Source organism: Ceratotherium simum, chromosome X (assembly GCF_057802395.1).
Source record: "Ceratotherium simum simum isolate JZ-2026a chromosome X, ASM5780239v1, whole genome shotgun sequence".
Lineage (NCBI taxonomy): Eukaryota > Metazoa > Chordata > Mammalia > Perissodactyla > Rhinocerotidae > Ceratotherium > Ceratotherium simum.
This window is the reverse complement of record NC_141940.1, coordinates 43824115-43839759: the sequence shown is the minus strand read 5'-3', so window position 1 is coordinate 43839759 and position 15645 is coordinate 43824115. Positions and strand designations below refer to the sequence as shown.

The window sequence follows — 15645 nt, the reverse complement described above, 5'->3', positions numbered from 1 at the left end:
TCTCCTGATAGCTTTACGCTGTTCCCTTGTATGCAACAAGTGACTTTTCTCCTGCTGCTTTCAAACTTCTCTCTTTGTCTTTGACTTCATATTTTGATTATAATGTGTCCTGGTGCAATCTTGTATGGGATGATTTTGTTTAGGGACCTTTGAGCTTTGTGAACTTGAATGTCCATATCCCTCCAATCATTTGGGAAGTTTTCAGCCATTACTTCTACAAATAAGCTTCTTCCCCTTTCTCTCTCTCTCTTCTCCTTCTGGGACACCCATAATGCATATATTGGTTCATTTGATGGTATTTCAAAAATGCCATAGGCTTTCTTCGCTCTTTCTCATTCTTTTTTTTCTTTTTTCTCCTCTGACTTGATAATTTCAAGTGACCTGTCTTTGAGTTCATAAATTCTTTTCTCTGCCTGATAGAGTTTGCTCTTGAAGCTCTCAATTGTATTTTTCATTTCATTCATTGTATTCTTCAGCTCCAGAATTTCTGTTTTGGTCTTTTTTATGATTTTTATTTCTTTGTTGAACTTTCCATTTTCTTCAAGTATTGTTTTCCTGATTTCATTGAGTTGTCTATCTATATTGACTTGTAGCTGGTTGAATGTCCTTAAATAATTATTTTGAATTCTTTGTCAGGCAATTCATGGACTCCATTTCTATGGGGTTGGTTACTGGAAAATTAGCTCATTTATTCTGTGGTGTCATCTTTCCTAGACTTTTCGTGTTTCTTGAAGTCTTGTGTTGCAGTCTTTACATAAGAGGAAGCAACCACCTCCTCCAGTATTTACTGACTTTCTTCAGGAGAGAAAGACCTTCACCAGTCACCCAGGATAGGAATTCTGGGGGTCTCTGAGGCCTTTTCTACGGATGCACCCACTCCACTTGTCTTGTTCACTCTTGTGGGGGAGGTGTTAAAATTGTATGCTTCTCTCAACTATGCAAAGCCCAGCCACTTGCTGAGAGCCTCCTGTTGATTTTCGTTAGGGCAGTGCCCTGAAGTGTTCAAGGTTATATGCCTTCTCCCAATCCAGCAGAGTCCAGCCAGTTCACTTTGAGTTCTAGTGCATGATCTGCAGAGGTTTGAGTGCACCGTCTGCAGGGGTGCAGTGGGGCACTGGCTCTGGGAGGAAGTGGCACATGGAGTGCTGAGGATGCTTGTTGGCTAGTTGGGGGTTCTGTAGGTGATGTGTCCTATGAGGTTTGTGATTGGGCCTCTTGGAAGAGTCTGTGAGGGGGTTAGTAGAGACTGCAGCCCTTTGTCAAATTTGGTGCCCTGTTTGCTGTGAGCCCTTGCCCCTTTTCCCTGCTCCTTGCTCTCCCCAGACTATTCAGCCGTGCTCATCCTCTCTATCTTCTGGGTGGGGCAAGAAAGAAGTGGACCTCTTGGGCTGTGTCTAGCACTGCTGGGGAAGGCAAGCACTCACTACACTCTCATTTTACCCCATGGAGACATTGCAGGCCGAGGGAGTCTCTCTCGGCACTGAGCTGTGCAGCCTTGGAAGAGGATTGACGTTTGTCAAGTGAAGCTGTTCTTACCCTTCTGAATGTGTCTGATCTTAGATTTTTTTCCTCCAACAGGGTGCTGGGACTTCTCTGCTGCACACTGGAGCTCCCACAATGTACTCTCATCCATGATTGATTGGCAAAGTAAGTGTTTGTTCAGGTGTATGAGGGCTGAAAACTCCTATTCTGCCAACTTCCTGACGTTAGACTCTAGAACTATTTTTTGAATGGCAAAAAGTAGTTTGAGTGAATAACAAGAGGCAGTCCAGGAAAAAGTTGATTCTCTACTAATCATATATGAATGTGTGAACCACAATTGTTTCCTTTTAATGTTCTGAACATGGAGGGGGTCATCAAAATGTACTGGAGAGTCATATCATCACAAAGGACACAGCTCATGAATAAACACCCTATATGGAATCTCTACCTTCTCACATCTCTCTGTCCTCTGCCTGGAAGGAGTTTACATTGTGGATGTAATCTTCTATTTCCATGCCATGGTAGTCCCCAAAGAATGAGCCTATTACCTAGAGCTGCTGAATTTTACATTGTGATGGGGGATGGGTGGGCATATTCAGCACTTTGTCAGTGAGCACTACCTGCAACTGTTCCTCTTTTTTCCCACTGCATACCACTGACAATAAAGTTACTTCTAGATAAGTTAATGTATTCCACAAAGGAACAAAGAAAACATGTTTTGAATGCAATTTCCATAACTATACAGCCCTATCTGATGAAATCTCCTGTATACAGTTGCTAGGTAAGTCAGTTTTGCTTTCTGAAAGTAAATTCACATAGGACATCTAGTTCAGTTGTACATATTTGTGTTAGAACCAAAAGCATTTGAGTATTTACATTTAAGTTAACAGCATCACAACTATTCTGTTGCTCCCCTTTCCTGCTTCTCTGTGTTAGATAAAGCCACTCCTCCTAAATCCACTAGCTCTGACCTCCAAAATGTCTACCACAAAATAAAAAAGATAAAAGAAGGAAAAGTTGTTTCCATTAAATCCTGCCAAATCACAGGCAAGAGAAATGGCTTATCATCCTGTCTTACCTAAATAAGCAGAGTGCCTGATAGATGCAATGCCTAAATTAGACCCCAGACACACAGATCTTTAATCACAGAGTTTTTTCTCTGCCCGTCCTCAATGTCGAGAGTGCTGACAGAGTCCCATTGATGGAACCAAATGTTTTCTGAAAGATCCTAAGAAACTCTTGATAATCATTTCAGAGAAAGAATGATTGATTAGATTATTGAGTCTGATAGGATGAAAATCTGACTTAAAGAAGAATTATAATTAGAACCCCAGGATTTGTCTTTTTGGTAAAAAAGTTGATCCCCATCACCGTCAGTTGAGCATAGGTGTACTAGACAAAATTCTTCTGCATCTTACACTGTCAATCTGTTCATTTGTTTGTAATGTTAAGAACCAGGTTTCCTGTGACTGTATGTAGATACTTGAAAAATCCAACTTAAAGTTTCTTAATAGGCTCTATGGTAACTAAACATGTGCCTCTATTTTTGTATCCTGAAGTTATGTGTGTCCCACAAATAACTCTCCACAATTACAGGAGACACACTGACTTGCACAAATAGTGTCTTCTCTTACTATTCTTCACTCCAAACATTTTGACTTCCTTCAGTAGGCCTAGAACCACAAACACAGTCTCTTGTCTTGACTAAATTCCTCACCTTTAACCACAGTGGAAAATTTGGTCTGTTGCATTTTCTTCAGCTTATTTATGTAGCCACGGCACATTGCAGAGACCTAGCAAAATAATCCCAACACATGTATAGCGTTGTTTGCCTAAGCCAGCAAACCAGAAACAGCAGATGAAATTTTTTTTGGACATATAGACGAAGCTGCAGTTTCCCACATTAATCAGCAAAAGACATGTTTGTGGAATTGCAATTTAAAAAAACTACAATATATATATTTTCCTTCTCCTTTATCTGTCCTTTTCTGGGGAGGCACAGACAGAATATAAATACAGCAAAATCTGATGAATTCAGATTCCACTCATTTGTAATTGTCGTAGTGCAGGCAAGGGAACAGGTATGATGTTTAAACTTTACCATAGTTCCCTTTTCAGTGTTTACTTAAAAGGGAATGTTTTCAACTAATATCAAGCATTTTATACACCACTCTTATATACACATATTCCACATATTAGTGATAGGTTTATATCTATGCATAAAACCTTAATTAGAGGTCATCAAGTAGACTCAACTTTGACTGGGTCTAATTACTGATAGTACTTGAATTTACTTAAGTGACATTTCAGAGATCTCTCATGATCTCAACTTTTCAGTAACTGGGGCTGGTTTTCCAGGTTTTCTGAATTGGTAAGGCTGAACTAATACTACTCTCTGTCAAGGAACCTGGCGGGTGACCAGAACACAGAGTTGGAGCCAGACTGCCTATAGGCAACTCTTGGTTTGCCACCTACAATATCTGTGACCTCTTAGGCAAGTGATTTACTACCTCGTACTTCTATGTCCTCATTTGTAAGTTTCTGTAACATTACTCACTCTATAGAGTTACCTCTCTTAAATGAGTCATCCTTTTAAAGTGCTTGGCCCACAGTAATCACTATACATTTTTTTTTTCAAATTAACAACTAAAACTCATTAGACTTGCTTTAATTTCCTTTAGGCTTGCATGGAATTTAAGTCAACCATGCTTACCTGTACCCACTGCTTAGGCTCTTAAAGTAGTGTCTACAGTACACCCACGATTATGGTTTTGCGGAGGATGTATTTCATTGTTATGTATTAAATTTCATGTGTCATTAGGGAAAAATCACATAAAATTAGCACATTAAACAGGGATGGGATTAGGTAAAGCCCAAGCTTGCACTGTAGAGGGTCACCTGGAGGCACCAACCTCACAGAGGAGACCAGGCACGTGGGCAATCTCAGATCTGCGGGTCTCCTGAAGCTATTTTCCTGAAACATGCAGATCAGGAGAATCCTACTGTCTTGGACCCTACTATCAGGAAGCTGACTCAGCCCTCCCAAGCACATGAGCATTGTGGGTTCCTAAGGCTATGGGTCATGTGGATGCTGCCATCATGTGGACAATACTTATGTGGCAGTCCCACCTTTAGCTGTCATGTCAACACCATGGGCTCTTAAACTCAAAGGTCATGCAGTCTCTTTGGCCCTGTTGCCACTATGGTCATGTGGTAGATCCAGCTCTTCAAGTCACTAGAGCATCCTGGACTCCTAAACCCTGCCTGTCACATGGATCCTTCTCTCATGTGACCCTTACTGGCCACCAACATGTGGAAGCCTAAACCGTTGATGTCACACAGATGACCTACTGCTTAGGGTCATGTGGATGCTATGGCTATGTACACCCCCCATGGTACATGTGAAACTCAACTGTCTCTGCCACGTGAAGATCGTGGGCTACTAAACTCTGCAGATCCACATATAGGCAACAATGTGGCTCCTACCACACGTGGCAGACAAAGCCCTTGCAGTCACATGAGCATTGCAGCTACCGCTATTGGTCACGTGGATCCTGTGGTCACATGCCAGGATATGATCACGCGAGAGTCAGCCGTCTGAGTCACGTGAAGACTGAGGGCTCCTGAGCCCTGAGGGTCACGGGGATCCCGAGGTCATGCGACCCCTTGTGGTCGTGTAGTTCCGCGTGGCCTTCCGAGGAGTGGCCGCCATTAGGAGTGGAAGACTTTAGAACTGCGGTGCGCCCCCTGGCTCAGGTAGAACTTTGGTGAGACTGTGGCTCACATCCCAACCTTTCCGCCAACTTTCATATCCTGCCGCGGTGAGCAGTAGTCGGGTAGCGGGGCCTGCAGCCGGGACTAGAAGTTTAGTCAGAGAATTGGCTTTTTGCGGGCGGCCAAGTGGCCTCGGGCCAAGGCCTGGGCAAAGGGCAGAGGGCCCGACAGGGGGTTGGGTGGAGGTAGGGGGAGAACTTGTGAATGTGGCCTCACTTTCGTACGTCTGGCAGAGAAAGCCTGTGGGTGTGTGCGACCAGGAGCTGTTGTCGGTAGAGAGTGAAGTGGAGGAGGAGAACGTCCTGCCTCGGAGGGTGGGGCGGCGGTGGAGGGGGCGGCCGGGGCTCGTGGGCTTGTATGGAATCTCTCAGCAGCTGGGCTCTGGAAGCCCGATGGGACCCCCTTCCCTGCCCCCACACCAGAGCCTTACCCTTGCTTATCACCCCGCCATATTCACTGTCCGTGTGGTGTGATGGCCTCCTCTGACCATGTTCTGATTAAGGACACCAGAGACCTCCTAGATGCCAATTTGTATAGAGGATTCCAAACCTGATCCTAATTTCTGCCACGTATTCGATTTTGTAAAGATTCTCTTTATTCCCTTGATGTATTTTTCCCTCACAAACGTTCTACATGTGCTCAAGCAAGAAGCAAAGCAGGGCCAGCCCCCGTGGCCTAGTGGTTCAAGTTCAGCACTCACCACGTGGGCGTGGTGGCTTTGTTTCCTGGTAGCAGTACCGCACCACCACCTGTCAGTTGCCATGCTGTGGCTGCGGCTCACAGAGAGGAACCAGAAGGACTTACAACTAGGATAAACAACCATGCACTGTGGCTTTGGGGAGGAAAAAAAAATAAAGGAAGATTGGCAACAGATATTACCACAGGGCGAATCTTCCCCTGCAAAAAAACAAAGAAAGAAGCAAAGCAGAGCTAGAGGGAGATAGAAAGGGGAGGAGAAGGAAGGGGAGACAGAGGGAAGGAGGGAGGATAGGAGAGAGAATTTATTTTCGAGAATTTGATATTTCAGTAAAAGTGTCAAAGTAGCCATGCTGTGAAGATTCAGACTTACTTTCTTATACTTAATTTGAAGTTCACTACTTTTACAAAGTACATCTGGGAGCTGGGCAACAATCTCTTTTGCACTTAGGATCTCTGGTTTAAAGTAGTTCAACCAGACACTGTTCGTTTCTGGTTTCCCCCCTGATTTCCTAACCATTGCTTCTTAGACTCCTTCTTGAAAACTCCCTCCTTTCCTTCACTGGGAAAATAACAGTGAATTTATTTAAGAAAATATTCGGTCAAGTCATAGGTGATACTCATGTTTGGTACATCATGAAAGCGGTATAGAATGAATAAAGGTGAGCAAATAGCAAGATTGTGCTTACATTGATGGGGGATTTAAGTACTGCTTGACACGTGGTTCAAGAATATTGTCATTTTTGATAGTTTATATTACATGAGGCTTAAGTAACACACTTTATTTTTCTCTCATTTCAGCATTTCCAAGTTTGTTCTTCAGAACACTAGGGCCAAGAAACAGCAACAACAAAAATGTACTCTACTTTAAAGAAGTATAGGACAAACAGGACTGAAGGTAAGTGAATTTCCACACAGTAGGAATTTTTTAGAGAATTTAATATGTAATACGAATCTCAAAGGGAGGGATAGTTTCCCCAACTTATATGGGAATGGAACATTTTTCTACAGAGCATCTAGTGTCCTTCATAAAATATTTTGGGAAATCCTCTACCACTTTAAAACCTTGTGCCTTTGTTTATACTGAGAGCATTAGAATGTGTGTTTATGATAATTGTAATCTACTCTTCTTTTCATTAAGAAATTACTTGTTGCTCTTTCATTCATTTTCTTTTATCTCATTGGCCAGTCTGTCTCCTGCTTAAATCTTTTCAGTTTTTCATTCTTCAGAGATAACCCCAATTTCTAAGCATGTTTCTGATAGCATGGTGGCAAAAATAAGTGCATAAGTGTAAATCATTGGGAAGTCTTATCTGTAGCAATAAATATAGTGCCTCCATCTAGAAAGCAAGATACAACTTATCTATCAGGATCAGCAGACACAATGCCTCTCATTTTATACAAATATTCCACACTTCTTCAAAACAGTTCTGTTATTATTATTTAATAATTATAGCTGCCATGTTTTGAGCCTCTAGTATATGTCAAACACTGTGGTAACCTCGTCATATAAGTTAACTCAGTTAATCTTCAGAAAAATCCTGAGAAGATTTATTTTAATTTACAGATGAGACATCTGAGTCAGGAGAGGCTGGGTTATGCCATGGTAATAGACAATCCCCAAATCTCAGTGGCTTATTCCTCACACCTATTCCATGTCCACAGCAGGTGCACGTCCATCACGGGATGGTGGATGTTGGGGGTCTGAGCAATTCTTATTGGAATGACTTGGAGATCCAAACTGAAAAAGCAGCCACCATCTAGAAAACTGTCTGTCACTATACCTGAGGGGAAGAGGGCCCTGGGAGGTCTCAAAGAAGTATCCATAGGTTCTGGCCCAGAAATAACACATCACCACCAACCCATTAACCAGCACTTGTCACATACACGGCCCTCCTCAAACAAAGGGGGTCAAGTAAAAATTGCAGTTCTGCAAGGTGCCTGGAACAGGGGAGAAATGGAAACACTTGGCAAACAGCACCACCGACCACTGCGTGATGGAACTGAAACTCAGAGAGATTGAGTGCTTGCCTAAAATCACATAGGAAGTAAGTGACAGAGCCGAGATTTGAATCCAGATAAGTATGTTTTCAAAGTTGATGCTCTTGTTATGCTCCTTTCAACATTGCATGCTATTCTCTTAAATGACATTCATATATATTTATTATAGAGATTCCATTACTTCAACGCTCCAGTTCCCTCTTTAATCATCTGATGTTCCAACAGTGGAACTGAATGAACGTGAAGGCATTGGCTAAAAGCAACATCATTGCTAGCTGCAGGTGTCTTCCAAACAAATGAATGTACTGGACATTTGAGTGTCTGTAATATTCAAGAATAAAAATTAGAAAATAAAACCTGATGGTAGATGAAAGGACTGTTCATTGATCGTTTACTTAATAAAAAATAATCTCATGTTTTTCAACTATTGTCAAGGAAATATAATAAAAATAAGATCAGAGTGAAATTGATAACAGATATGACAGCTCAACAAAAATGCTAGGTGGTAGTACTTTAGAGAGATAGGATAATAAAGAGAAATCTCTGGCAACATGGGTAAAGAAAATTAGAGATAAGGCACAGATAAGCCACTTTGGGAAAGAAAAAGCTTATAGTTACAGCAAAGATTTAAGAGGTAAGATAATATTATGTAAAAGACATGCTGAAAAATTTAAAATTTAGGTTAAATAGATAATATCCAGACAAAAATATAACTTTCCATACTGAATAAATAGAAAAATCTTAATGCTATTAAAAGTATTCTTGACAAGGAATACATGAGAAGGCAAAATTACTAGCCAATCTCAGTTAGTTACATAAACACAAAAAAGTATAAATAAATTAACAGCAAACTAAATCCAGCAATGGCTAAAACAGGTAATACAGCATGACAAAGTTGTGTCCAAGCATGCAATGCTGGCTTAACATTAGGAGATCCATAATGGAATTTAACACAGAGGGGAATAAAGGAAGGAGGAAAGGACGATTATCACAAAATATCCAGTAAAAAAAGATAAACAAAAAATCAAACAACCAATCAGGATTAAACAACAACAATAATAATTCTCAGCAATTAATGAATGAAAGATATTTCTTTAAACTGAAAACAAGTATTAAAAAAGAACAAACTACATCAAACATCACACTTAATAGTGAAACATTAAAAGCATTCCCTTTAAAATCAGAAAAGAGACAAAGATGACTCATACGACCACTTCCCTTCAGCATCATACTGCGTCTCCTAAGCAGTACAGTAACCCAAAATACATACATGCATATATACTACATCAAGAAATAAGTATATACAAGTAAAAATAAACAAAGTGTCAATACGATGGTTATCTTCATATAAATTCAAGAGAAGCTAAAGAAAATTAAAATTAAAAATAGAGTTTAATAAGTTTCTTGAGCATAAGACCAATACACACAAAATAATTGTAACAACTAGGAAATACATTTTTATTCTGAACACATCATTTACGATAGAAAAATGACAACATTCTGTGAAATAAACTGTGAATCGGCTCCCTTGACAACTATTCCAACATTCGTAAACACTCTTACATGCTTTCCTGTTCTATAGAGACTAGAATGCTTAAAACACGAAAGGAAACTAGGGTGTGTGTGCGCGCACGTGTGTGTGCGCGTGTGTGTGCGTGACACACACGTTAACCAGAGCCCCTTGCAGCTAGGGTCCCAAATGGGATCTTGGTTGTATCAAGCATAGGCACCAACCTGAGACTTGGAGATGTAACTGCATGACGTGGGAACCTATGGCTCCATGAGGTGGTCAGCTATGTGTGATGGGAGAGGTCTCTGCGTTGTGTGGAGCAGCCATAGCGGACGCCTAGGATTCAGTCTCTGTCGTACATGTCAAGTAGCGGGCAGGCAGCGGTGGTGTTTCAGGTATAACAGTCCCATAGTGAGAGTGAGCTTCCCCTGGGTGTGCAACATCCAACCCTGCTTTTCTGGCCCTCACAGAGTTTTTATAAGCTGTGTAATATATTTTATTAACATATCTTATGTTTCTAAAATAACTAGAATGAATTCTGGCATAGGAAAGTGGAAACCTTGATTAATAGAGTGCTTGACACCAAAATTGGTTGCAAGCATAGGGCCCTGAAGGAAATGGGGATCTGGGATAGGTTGTGTGACCTGTATGGATCTGAAGATACTAAGGATCCAGTTGACTTGAGAGGATGAAATATTGGTATTCCGTGGCACACAATGGTGAAAGAGTTGCAAAAGTTATCACCTGTGGTCACTTGAATTGAAGTGTCTTTGAAGTCAGTGTGTCAGTGGACCAAGCAGCTGCTGTTAGGGACTCAGAGGACAGTCCACTCCCACGGTGTTGAGACACGTATTGGTGAGGAGGGCATCTTCACCTCTGAAGTGTTGTGATATGGCTGACTTGTGTAGGCCACAGATGAGATGGGAGATCCTGCCATTGACATGGTCACCCTCAGTTCAGTGGGGAGGTTGGGATCCTGGAGTCACAGGCCAGGTAGAAGCACTTAACCTCCTGGGTCAAGGTGAGTGCTGTTTACCTTAATAGGCAGCAAAGATGGAAGGACAGTCACATTGGTTTGACCTCCAGTAACATTTGAAGGTGGCTAACTGATCAACAGATCCCTTGGATCTTGAAATATCTGAACATTCTCTAAATTTGCATTTAATCAATGTAAAAATAAAGAAAATATAAATGAATATTTATTTATAATAAAATGTAAGAACATAAAATATAAATAAAACTCTAGATCTGGTGACTTGAGCCATCTTGATGGCAAACGATGGTCCCTTACTCCGTTCCCACTCCTGACCCACAACACCATGAACGAATGGACTACTGAAGAAAGACCTTCCAATGAAGTCACAAGTAACTACAGTCAATCTTCTCCCTGGGCTTAGCCCAAGGGATCTCCAGCCATTTACCACAGATACTGTGCACTTGGTTTAGGACACTTGCTCTAAGCCAGAGCTCAACAAACTTTTCCTGGAAAGGGCCAGATCATAAACATTTGAGGCTTTGCAGGCCTTTTGGTCTCTGATGGAGCTATTCATATCTGCCGTTGTAGAGCAAAAGCTGCCATAGACACAGCATGGCTACGTTCCAATAAAACTTGATGTATGGACACGGACATGTGAATTTCAAATAATTTTCAGGTGTCAAGAAATAATATTCTTGTTTTGATATTTCTCAACCTTTCAAATATGTAAAAACCATTCTTAGCTCAAAGTCAGCAAAATGAGGTGGCAGCCATTCCTAGGGTCTTCTGGTAAGCATCAACCAAAAGCTGATGCTTTTTGACAGAGTGGTTTTCAAACGTGGTTGCACACTGTAATCACATGAAGAGTTTAAAAATGTGGTTGCCTGGGTCTGCCTCCAATTCTGCTCTAATTGTTCTGGATGTAGACTGGTGCTAGTGATTTCTTCAAACTCGCCAAGTGTCTCTAATGTGTAAACAAGGTTGAGAACTACCTGAACAATTTAAATGGTGAGAGTGCGAGTATTTCACAATATTTAAAGTCTTATAATTGTGGTTTTAGAATAATAATATTCTAATGTAAATACATATAATATTCCAATAACAATAAATATGTAGCCATGGCTCAAAGTATGAACTAAGAATTTCCATATAAGAAATCTAGTGAGTCTGCCCACCACTGAGGAACTGTTGGTTGCCGCTGGGCAAGTGCTTGTTTGCTTGTCACCCCATTTTTTCCCTACCGTAGCAGGGATGCTGTTGCCATGTACTCAGTGGCATAGCAATGATGTAGGTAGAATTCCAAAATGACACAGGAAGTATCCGTATGAACACTCATAATGTTATAAAGGATACTCACGACTATTTCTTCGTGAGAGGATCAGCTAGTATATGGTGGAGCCTGAAGGGGAACGCAGGCAGCCTGGGTGACAGGCACTAGCTGCTTTATAATACTCCTGTTATCGCCTTTGATTCTGGCAGAACAACTGTGAGACAGGGATTGTGTGGAGATGCAAACACACAGTAAGTGGATATATGTCTGTGTGTGGGTGTGGGGTCTGTGGTCCCCCTGTGGCTTTTTATCACATGCCCACTCTCCTGTGAGATTCCCAAAACAAGGCCATGCCTGAGATGGCTCGTGTCTGAATCACCTTGATGAGGGAGGGCCCTGGCCCTGTCCAGGCACCCGACTTAGTTGGTCAGTCTGGGGATTGCTGTAGCCATCAGCTGGCTCACTTGGACACTCCCCCTCAGCGACAGTATTTCTGAAGTAATGTTAGTTCTGGAAAATGACTCTGACTCTTCCTATATGCCATGTGTTGACCGGGTGCCCTTACTCCTCCCTTTAATATTTGATTTTTTACTTTCATTGATGTACTGTCAGGAAAACGAGTTGGTTGCCTGGCATTCTCCAGTGGTCAGCAATAAGAGTCCTCTTTGCTGTTTGGTATCATTTTGAAGTCATGGCTTTTTAACATGGTGATGGGCTTCAAACCATTGTTATATGGTTTTGAGCAGAGGAGTGAAATGATTTGACTCATGGTCTGCTGCCAGGTTGAAAACAGATGGTGAGGGAGCAAGGATAAAAGCAGAGGGACCAGTTGGAAGGTGGTATAATCCAGGACATAGATGTCTTGGCTAGGGCGGTAGTAATGGAGGTGGGGAGAAGCAGCTAGATTCTGGATATCCTTTGAGAAAGGGGCCCAGAGCATTTCCTGATCAATTGGATGTGGAGTGTGAGAGAAAGAGAACACTCCAGGCTGCCTCCAAGTTCTGGGGACTGAGCAAGTGGCATTTCTGGGTCAAATGCTCGATTCATGTCGAATTTCACTTCCAATGCCACACAGGGAAGGTCCCAAAGGTTGTGAGCAGCAGGATTGCCCTGATAGCCGGCCACACAGTGAAAGCAATCACTTTCCAGAGGAGTCCATCTGAGGTCTGGTTATAATCACTACATCATGGAGTGATCAGCCACGAACGGACTTTTATTCATAAGGGTGCCCTCAGACAACATGGAGTAATTAATGTACAAAATGCACAACACACAAAGCTAGAGAACCTTAAATATTATAACGCAAAAGGAAGCTGGCTTCTTTTTTTTTTTAAACAGTTATTTTAATTTTATTTATTTATTTATTTTTCCCCCAAAGCCCCAGTAGATAGTTGTATGTCATAGCTGCACATCCTTCTAGTTGCTGTATGTGGGACGCGGCCTCAGCATGGCTGGAGAAGCGGTGCGTCGGTGCAGGCCGGGGATCCCGAACCCGGGCCCCCAGCAGCGGAGCGTGTGCACTTAACCGTTAAGCCATGGGGCCGGCCCAGGAAGCTGGTTTCTAACAGCCTAATTACATGAATAATCCTCCCTCCCCCAAAAGCACTAGGATTATTATCTGCTGGTACAGTTTCACTTGAATGTGGTAAAAATAAAACACCCTTAGTAAATCCACCCATGGGAGACAGAACTGAGACTATGTTATTTCTGTAGATGCCAAAAAACTCTTCCGAATATCTCCATATGGTGAATTACAAATGTTGGTGGGGAGAGTTTTGGGGACTGGAGGGGGCGCACTGAACAGCAACACAAATCCTAGGAGTGAATACAGGGTGAAATACAACCAAGTCACTCTGCAAGCATACCTGTGGCTACAGTATCCAATAAAGTAGACATCAGAACAAAGACAATTAATAAGAGACAAAGAGAGGCATTACATAATGATAAAAGGATCAATCCACCAGGGAGACATAATGGTCCTAAATGGGTATGCACCAGACAACAGAGCCTCAAAGTACACGAAGCAAAATCTGATGGAGCTGAAAGGAGAAATAGCCATGTCCATACTTATAGTTGGGCCTTCAACACCCCCCTCTGAGCAAGTGATAGAATTACTAGAGACAAAACCAGCAAGGATATAAGAGGTCTGAACAACACAATAAACTAAGAGGATCTACACGACATAAATACAACACTGCCCCCAACAAGAGCAAAGTCCAATTTTTTTTCAAGTGTCTATGTGACATTTACCAAGATAGACCCTCTCTTGGGCCATCGAACAAATCTCAACAAATTTAAAAAGAATTGAAACCACACAGAGTATGTTCTCTGACCATAACGGAATCAAATTAGAAACCAGTAATAGAAAGAAAAAAGAAGACTCCCTGAACACTCAGATAAGGTAGTTGATACATCATTCCAGTTGGTCATTCAGACCCTTGTTGTAGAAGAGCTGAAGTTAGCAAGAGTTGTCTCCTGAGCTGAGAGGCATGTCAGGCTGGGCAAAAGGAAAGCTCACTCTGGATATTTCAAACAAAGTATTGTTGAGAGCAAGGCTGGAGGCTGTTACATCAGTCCCACCTGACATGAAAGCTTGTCCTACACTGGCAAAGGAAGGACAGCTTGCTGATTGTTAGTGGAATCAGTTTGGTGGCTGATTGGATCTGAGAAGTGGGAGAGAGCTTCCCTCCCAGGTACTGGTGTGGTTGTTAGAGAGGCCTGAGAGAATGCAAGATTCACATGCTTTCCAGGTGTATGGCTGGTGTCCAGTCTAACCCATGGATGCACACACCCCTGTTCTTTATAAATCCTGCTCCATTATTTAAGAAGTTCAACACCATTTCCCTCTCCCCCTCCTCCTGCTCCTTCTCCTCTAAGATTCCTTCCCTGAGAGTGCCATCTGTCAGATAATGCTCTCCTATCTGGACAGGCAGAGGAGTTTCCTTTCTGGGGTTTGTGGGATTGGTCCCTTAGGGCAGATTGGCACTTTGCTTGCCCTCCCATGGTGTTAGCCTAAGACGTAGTACATGGTAAGTGGACCACTGATGTGTCTTCAAACGTGTATTTTTGTTCCTCTTCTCAGAATACAATGATGGTGGTAGCTCACCTCAAGGAAGAAATAAAAATTGGAGTTCTTTCCGAGGTAATTTTGGCAAAAGGAACCCTCGTTATGAACATGGTGGATATGAGCCTTGGCCTTCACACCGCCGGGAGGATGATGGAAACATGGTGATGAGGGATGTCCAGGAGGACCCCCAAGTAAGACAGTAAGTGACCAGGCAGCCTGGTTTGCATGTAGCAGCCCCTGGGACTATGCAGCTCTTTCACTCTCCATGGTCTTTTTCTTCTGTCACTGGAAAACTGAAGAATACTGGAAGTGGAATAATGGTTGAGCAATCCTAATTGTAGTCCTGCTGTCAAAGAGGCAAAGGTGTATAGAAGACTTTCTCAGCATTTATGGCCACTCACTTTCTCTCCACTTCCCGCCCACTGCAGCACTCCCTATACCATTCGACGCAAAAACAGAAGAGTGAAATGGTATAATGAAGACCATATCCATATGGCTGTGTGGAGAAACAGAAAACCTCTGGAGAGAGAAGTTGGGGGGAACACAAGAGATGGAACCCCAGGAAGCTGGTTCAAGATCACAGTGAGTGTCCTAATAAAAAAATGTATGGAATGTGCAGGAGAGAAAGGTCAGGGCGGGTGGTGTTGGTCTCATGTAGAGATGCCAGGTACTTTACTGGGGACAGTTTGTAATCTGTCCTTTTGTTGTTATCTATCTATTTATTTATTTATTTATTTTCTTTACTGTGAAACTTTTGTTGTACATTGTTTTTTGTCAGTCACCATATAAATGTATCCCTTCAGTCCTTGTGCCCACCCCTCAGCCCCCTGGCCTCTGGTAACCACCAAACAGTTCTCTCTGTCTGTGTG

The 15645-nt window shown here is 42.2% G+C and overlaps 1 protein-coding gene across 1 annotated transcript in view; it reads left to right on the top strand.

Moving 5' to 3' along the window:
* Positions 1-1574: 1574 nt before the first annotated feature.
* The window catches only part of LOC101389338 (nuclear RNA export factor 2-like), a 29737-nt gene continuing 15666 nt past the window's right edge, over positions 1575-15645 (top strand). The window contains exons 1-4 of the mRNA XM_087427372.1: positions 1575-1647; positions 6754-6850; positions 14792-14975; positions 15205-15358. Of these exons, the coding sequence (XP_087283498.1) occupies positions 6808-6850; positions 14792-14975; positions 15205-15358 (381 nt within the window). The 5' untranslated portion in view covers positions 1575-1647; positions 6754-6807. The remainder of the gene's footprint in view (positions 1648-6753; positions 6851-14791; positions 14976-15204; positions 15359-15645) is intronic.